Source organism: Populus alba, chromosome 4 (genome assembly GCF_005239225.2).
Source record: "Populus alba chromosome 4, ASM523922v2, whole genome shotgun sequence".
Lineage (NCBI taxonomy): Eukaryota > Viridiplantae > Streptophyta > Magnoliopsida > Malpighiales > Salicaceae > Populus > Populus alba.
This window is the reverse complement of record NC_133287.1, coordinates 17,237,441-17,245,235: the sequence shown is the minus strand read 5'-3', so window position 1 is coordinate 17,245,235 and position 7,795 is coordinate 17,237,441. Positions and strand designations below refer to the sequence as shown.

Genomic DNA, 7,795 nt, shown 5'->3' with positions numbered 1-7,795 from the left:
AAAACAGAAAAAAAAATCCAAGGATATAACTGTAAAACAACCAAATCTTGTAAGCAAGGTGACGTGGTACGGTGGTAGTTCGCTTAAAAGAAAATAAACGACATCTCCTCCCTCTGTTCCCTCACGTCTCCTCTGCTATTTTTTTTTCTTGTCTTTGTTTTTTTTTTTAAAAGAAAACAATTTCACCTGATTGAATCAGTAACCCCGTAAATAAATTCATAAAAAATCTCATTCAATCTCTGTGACTTGCGAGATACAGAGAGAGAAATCGAGTCCAGGATAGGAGAGGAAGGGAAAGGAAATGGCGGAGGCAAGAGTAGCAGGAGGAGGATGCTGTCCGCCGATGGATCTGTTCAGGTCAGAAGCGATGCAATTGGTGCAGCTTATCATCCCTATCGAATCTGCTCACCACACTGTTTCTTACATCGGCGACCTCGGTCACGTCCAATTCAAAGATGTCCGTACACATTCATCTCTCTCATTTTTGTATCCATCTCTCCTTATCTTCTTCTAATTGATGCTGAATTGATTGTTCATTTATCGAATTGGATTTCTTATTTATTTACTATTATTTTCCGTGCTGCTGGTAATCTTTCTTATTTGTAATTAAATTATAATTAAATCGAAATTCGAAATGTGATTTTGTGAAATCTGATGGCTACATGGAGAATAAAAAGGAGTTCAATAAAGACTGCAACTCCGTTTTTTTTTGTTGTTAGGGTTTTTGTTTATGTAGGTAAAATATTGTTTCTCTTGGGATTGGTAGTGAAAGAACGTGATGCGATTGATGTGATAATTGATATTGAGCTTTAATTGTGTTTTTATTTATTTCCTGTTTGCAGCTCAATGCAGATAAGAGTCCGTTTCAGAGAACTTATGCTGCTCAGGTGTGTTATGTTCTGAGTCCATTCCGAGCTCTTACCTATTTTGAGTTTGAGAAGAATTTTAAATGCATATTGTACTCTTAATCACTACTATTTTCATGGATTGGGAGTATCTCATGATTTAGTATCTGATAGCATTTTCTAGTTTAGATTTTTTCTCAGACTAAAGTGTACCTTAGATATCTGTTTTATGATGCCTTTTTATAGTTGGTAATGGAGTGAGATTTTAGTGGTGGAAATGTTGATTTTCCCCCCCTTCTTGTAAGATCAAAAAATTTGGAGAGATGGCTCGAAAGCTACGGTTTTTCAAGGAACAAATGGAGAAGGCAGGTGTTACACCTTCAACTAAACCTATGACACAAACTGAGATTGATGTGGATGACCTAGAGGTATGCTACAAAGTTGAATGTGCTGCTAGAAATGTTTTAGATGGGCCATGCCCTTACTATTTTGCTTTGTTTTGGTTGTCATAGGTAAAACTTGGGGAATTTGAGGCAGAGCTGGTTGAAATGAACACAAATAATGAAAAATTACAGCGCTCTTATAATGAGCTTGTGGAATATAAGCTTGTCCTCAACAAGGTATGGCTATTTTTTGTTATGTGACCCATTGGTAATCATTCTGCTATTAGCACTTGTAGACACACGATGGAGAAGCTGGCACTTCTGATAATTTTAAGTAGACATGCTGTGACTGGTTTATTTTAAGGTAAATTGTAAACTAAACTCGGAAGAGGGGAAAGAACACATTTCCTGGAGCACACATAGAAATCATTTAACTGATGTAATGGATATCAGTAGATAAAGGAATTCACCAAATGATTTTTTCTTGTATGATGTCTAGTGTTTATATTTTTGAGCCTCTTGTTCAAGTTGCATTCTTAAGCAACCTTGATTGACAGATAATGGTGCATGTCTTGGATTTCATTAATTAACCAGCCTTGCTTGCAATGATTGAGAAACTCATTTGTGCTGTAAAACCAAGTTTCATAGTTCCTGTGATGTGTGTTAATCTAGTGTTATAGAGTGGAGTCAAAATGCTATCAACAGTCACTTTTCTTTATCAAGTCTCGCATATTTATGTAACAGGCATCCATTTTTCAACTTTTTTTTTTTTTTTTATATGTTTTCAGGACTTCATATTCTGTCATTACATAATTTGGTTCATGATCATGCATGGCCCTACTTTGGTGCCTTTTCTCATCAGAACTTCATTTATGTATTAGATTTTTGTTTGCATATCAGCAAATGTTACAGTAATGCTGGGTAATAATCAAGACAATGATGTTCATTTTTTTGGTAGGCTGGTGGGTTTTTCTCTTCTGCCTTTAGCAGTGCAACTGCTCAGCAAAAGGAAATAGAATCCCAACAAACTGGCGAAGAATCACTAGATACTCCTCTATTACAGGACAGAGTATGAGTTTCAATTACTTGTTAGTTTATCAATGTCTCTTTATCCGATTTCTAGTGTAGCAGTTACTTGATCCTCATAATTGTATTTGTAACAATAATAGTTGATTGGCTATTCTGTAGGAAATATCAATTGAGTCATCAAAACAAGTAAAGTTGGGGTTTATTACTGGCCTTGTTTCCAAAGAAAAGTCTATGCTATTTGAAAGAATTATATTTCGTGCTACCCGGGGTAATGTGTATACCAGGCAGGCTGCCGTAGAGGAACCTGTCATTGATCCTGTTTCTGGAGAGAAGGTTGATTTTGGTTGCATTTCTGCTGAACATTTTTTTTTTGTTGTTCCTTATACACACTCATGTATCTATGACACAGAAACAATAATGAACTGTAATTGTGCATCATGTCATCATTTCATCTCTATTAGTCTAGCTCAGTTGTAATTCTCAATTTTAATCTATTAATGTAACTTTACCAAACTACTGTATCCCATTTGTACATGTCCCTGCACTGCACATGCCCATGCTAACTTGTACTAGTCAGCCGCATATGATATATCAGAAGTTTGTCTGCTGCACTCATTGATGCATTATATACACTTATACAGTCCTAATTGCATGAAGGCTGCTGTAAAAAAGTGGCTCACTGAATGGCTTTGGCTCTGTGATGACATAATGTTTCTTCCTGTAAATTGTTTCAAGTATCCAAATCAAATCAAATCATATACTATTTTTTCCATGCAAATTGCCTGAGTTTTAGTATATGATTCACTTGTTTGTTTGAAATTTGAATCCAGCAGTGAATCTTTTTTTAGATTTCTAGTTAAAATGCGAGGGCTATGTGTGATTTATTTTAAGTCACTGGTTCCTTTCTTTATTTATTGTTTAGTGGATGAATTCTGGACTTCTTGGAGAAAATGAATTTGATTGTCACCTATTTTTGTTTGCCACATTAACATGTTTGTTTCTGATTTGTGAATGTTGACAGGTGGAGAAGAATGTATTTGTTGTCTTTTATTCAGGAGAAAAAGCAAAGACCAAAATACTAAAAATTTGTGAAGTATTTGGTGCAAATCGTTACTCTTTCACTGAGGATTTTGGAAAACAAGTTCAAATGATCTCTGAAGTACGTGCTATACCTTTGTTGATGTTTCGTTCTCATTAATGACAATTGCAATTTTTGCTCTTTCCAAGTCTTGTCACACTGCTGCTTGCTTATTTACATGTATTGACATTCACATTTTTCTCCAAACATCTTAAACTTCCATTGTCCATATATCTAGATTGTTATTGTCAGACATGTTCAACTGCTTTATGCTTTTGCTATTAACCTTTAACCTTTTTCTGATTGATTATGATATGTCCACTCACTTCAAATTGCAGGTTTCAGGAAGGCTTGCTGAGCTGAGAACCGCTATAGATGCAGGATTGCTTCAGAAGAGTAAATTGTTGCAGACTATTGGTGATCAATTTGTGCAGTGGAACACTTTGGTCTGTTCATAGTTGTATTTACTCAATTTTGTTTTGCATGTATGATATTTCACTCTTTAGATCATGTTCAGCCACTAACAATCTTGTCGAACTCATGAAGGCGAGGAAGGAGAAATCCATCTACCACACGATGAACATGCTGAGCCTGGATGTGACCAAGAAGTGTCTTGTTGCTGAGGGGTGGAGTCCTGTTTTTGCTACAAACCTGGTAAATCCTGACACTAATTTTTAATGGGCATTGTTTTGGGAAATCTTGAGTCACATTTCTGAACTGATACGGACCATGAAACCGTTTGAATTGGATTGCATATAAAATAAGTTTGAACTTGATGTCTGCAGATCCAGGATGCACTGCAGAGAGCTGCATTTGATTCCAACTCACAAGTTGGAACAATTTTCCAGGTTCTACATACATCAGAGTCACCACCTACATACTTCCACACAAACAAGTTTACTTCTGCTTTTCAAGATATTGTTGATGCGTATGGGTGAGTTTCACTCTTAAGGTCATTCTCGCTGATGTTGCTTTCTTGATTGATATGATAGATAACCACCAACATTGTTACCTATTAAGTAACCTAATCGGTTTTGATTTGTTTTTTCCTTTCCCTTAAATTTATTTTCCAATGATGATATTTAGCTACATGTTCCTAAGTATAAAGAATGGATTAGAAAGAACTGATTGAGAGCAATCAAATGTCATGAAATTTAGGTTTTAGAAACCTGAAATAGATCTAAACAACCTAGGTAGGAGTAATGCACATATCAGCTCTGTTTACTTGCATTTAAATTGGCAACACATCCATATTGTTTGTGCCACATCATGTAAGATGATCTAAACAGCCGCATGCTGCACAATCCAAATGCATGGAATGGGTTCAGTTTTACATACGATTAGACTTGGCTAGATTGTTTAGGAACATGCCTCCCTATTTTCTGTACAAAATATTGTTGAATGTAGCATTTACTTGCATGTGTAGACTCACAGATGCGCGCGCGCCAAACATTCATATGCCAGTTTTGCCTGTTTTTGCTCTGTTGAAATTAGTAAATTCAAATAAGATGATTTTTTTTACATGATTGCAGGGTGGCTAAGTATCAAGAAGCAAATCCGGGCGTGTACACTATTGTTACATTCCCTTTTCTTTTTGCTGTCATGTTTGGTGATTGGGGGCATGGAATTTGCTTGTTGCTCGCAGCATTAGTCTTCATAATCAGGGAAAAGAAACTTTCTGGCCAGGTAATCTCTCGGTAATTTTGATGGTTGATAGGACATTTTATACTTTGATGTCTAGCTTGACTATTGTATTGTTCTGTATTGAATGTTGACTTCTCTTACTATCAGGATTGGCTTATCTCAGGAAAAGATTTGGCTTGTTCTAAAAGATTGTCATTTTTTGCATGCCTTTTTTTTATCTAGATTATATGCATCCTGGTGGTTAGCATCTAAAAAAATTATACATGTTTTGCTCATCAGAAACTTGGAGATATCACTGAAATGACCTTTGGTGGTCGTTATGTTATCCTGATGATGGCACTCTTTTCAATTTACACTGGTATTATTTATAACGAATTCTTCTCGGTCCCCTTCGAACTATTTGCTCCATCAGCATATGCATGCCGTGATCTCTCTTGCAGGTATTTGATTTAAACTTACCAGCTATAAAATCTTCATTTACTGTGCTCTTTCAATTCTCACATCACAGTCCCATGCACACTTGTTTTTCAGGGATGCTACCACAGTTGGTTTGATAAAAGCGCGCCCCACTTACCCATTTGGTGTAGATCCTGTATGGCATGGCAGCCGCAGTGAGCTGCCTTTTCTTAACTCTCTGAAGATGAAAATGTCAATCCTTATTGGGGTTACTCAAATGAACCTTGGAATCATATTGAGTTATTTCAATGCCGCATACTTTAGAAACAGCTTGAATGTCTGGTAAGCTTTGAAAAACTCAGTTGCTGGCTGCTTCAGCATCTTTCATTTTATTTATTTTTTTCCCCAACTGCGAGTTTTAAAAATGCTATTTTCTCTAAAGCTGGCCATTCTCATGCATTTTCCAGGTTCCAATTTATCCCCCAAATTATATTTTTAAACAGCTTGTTTGGCTATTTGTCACTCCTTATCATTCTGAAGTGGTGCACTGGTTCTCAAGCTGACTTATACCATGTGATGATATACATGTTCCTGAGTCCAACAGACGAGTTGGGAGAAAATCAGCTTTTTCCTCGGCAAAAAACTGTACAGGTGGACTCCATTTTCCGCTGATTTTTACTTTATCTTTCATGTATAAGAGATGCGGGCGTCCCACTAATTCATCTTGTATATTCTGTTTTCAGCTTGTGCTATTACTATTGGCCCTTGTTTCGGTACCATGGATGCTACTCCCAAAGCCTTTCCTTTTAAAGATGCAACACCAAGCTGTATGATATAGTTCTCAACTACCAAGTTTCACAACATGATTTAAAGTATATATACATGTGTCTATGTATGTAGCATGCAAACCATAAACAAGAGCATTATAATTTGTTCTCTCTTTATCAGTTCTGATTGTGATGTTTTTCCCAGAGGCAAGGTGAATCATACATGCCACTTCAGAGCACTGAGGAGTCTCTTCAATTGGAGGCGAACCATGATTCACATGGTCATGAGGAATTTGAATTCAGTGAAGTTTTTGTACATCAGATGATACATACCATTGAGTTTGTACTGGGAGCAGTCTCAAACACAGCTTCGTATCTTCGATTATGGGCCCTCAGGTTTGTCATTTGAAAATGAAGTTAAGCAGCATTTGAGTTCAAACTTAGTTTTCAATCTTGCATGTAAATGGTAGAGTTAAAAATTTTAGATCATGTTGCATGCATGATTTTTCTTGATGAGTGATCTATGTATTCTTTTGATTAAAGATGCATAGATGGAAACATCCTCTCTTGTCCTTCTATGATGTTGAATTCCACCCCTGGATATGGTCCCACGTAGTTATAGTCATTTCTCTATATTTCCAAAAAATTCATCTCTCTGTTTGATGGTTATTTGATCCCCTTGATGGGAGCTAATTGTATGCTTTATGTTGCCTCTTCTTTTACAGTCTTGCGCACTCGGAGTTGTCTAGTGTATTCTACGAGAAGGTCCTTCTCCTTGCGTGGGGGTATGTTAACGCTTCTTATGATGTTGTGTGGATGCACGCGCCAATTATACTCAAATATGGATGCTAGCTAATATTGTGTTTTACATGGGCCGCAGGTACAACAATATTATCATCCTGGCTGTAGGTGCCATTGTCTTTATTTTCGTAACTGTTGGTGTATTGCTGGTGATGGAAACTCTGAGTGCTTTCTTACATGCCTTGCGTCTTCACTGGGTGGAATTCCAAAATAAATTCTACGAGGGAGATGGTTACAAGTTTTATCCCTTTTCATTTGCATCAGTAAATGATGAGGTGGAATGATACACACCGATTTACAATCATAGCTGCTGCCAAAAACGGAAGTCATTGTGTATGGGCATGGATTTGTTTGCTTGTTTTTCATTGGAACACGATGAGAGGTGATTGGTATGTATGTATCTTGCAGGGTGTTTGAGGAAGCTTCTGTTTTCGGACCTTTGCTTATCTTGTCCAACTAAACAAGCAACGATTTAAAGTATATATACATGTGTCGTTTTCGGACCTTTGCTTATCTTGTCCAGTCCTTTATTTGTTATTTAAAGGACTAGGCAGCTTCCTAGAGGGGAAGTGGTCTTCTGTATGTGATGGCAGCTATGTTTAAGTGTAATAATAAGGTTTTTTTGATTTATTTTAACTTTCTTTGTTGTTAATATGTAGAAAGCTAGAATCTATAGTTGTGTGCGGAAAACAAGACTTTATCCGCTTGTATTTAATGGATCGTCTGGATTTTACAGCGATTTTTTATTTATTTATTCTCTTTTTACATTTTACTGAAGGGCTTGACAACAATCTCATCATGCCCGATTATTTTAACAACGGAAGAGCAGATCGATTGTTGCTATTTATTGCT

At 36.6% G+C, this 7,795-nt stretch overlaps 1 protein-coding gene across 3 annotated transcripts; it reads left to right on the top strand.

Annotated features, from left to right (window-relative positions):
- Positions 1 to 127: 127 nt before the first annotated feature.
- On the top strand, positions 128 to 7,710 carry LOC118039711 (V-type proton ATPase subunit a3). Of its 3 annotated transcripts, none has more exons than XM_035046484.2 (18): positions 128 to 457; positions 843 to 887; positions 1,151 to 1,273; positions 1,358 to 1,465; positions 2,187 to 2,297; positions 2,417 to 2,590; positions 3,279 to 3,416; positions 3,674 to 3,781; positions 3,882 to 3,989; positions 4,121 to 4,269; positions 4,868 to 5,021; positions 5,259 to 5,419; positions 5,511 to 5,717; positions 5,843 to 6,026; positions 6,119 to 6,202; positions 6,348 to 6,538; positions 6,868 to 6,927; positions 7,023 to 7,710. In XM_035046484.2, exons 1-18 carry the CDS (start codon positions 302 to 304, stop codon positions 7,225 to 7,227), a joined length of 2,466 nt encoding a protein of 821 aa, XP_034902375.1. In that variant the 5' UTR covers positions 128 to 301; the 3' UTR covers positions 7,228 to 7,710. The 3 variants fall into 3 exon arrangements, 2 of the variants coding, with proteins under 2 accessions (XP_034902375.1, XP_034902376.1); XM_035046485.2 differs by having other exon boundaries at positions 362 to 457; positions 1,092 to 1,273; XR_004685968.2 differs by lacking the exons at positions 6,868 to 6,927; positions 7,023 to 7,710 and having other exon boundaries at positions 6,119 to 6,267; positions 6,348 to 6,489.
- Positions 7,711 to 7,795: the final 85 nt, after the last annotated feature.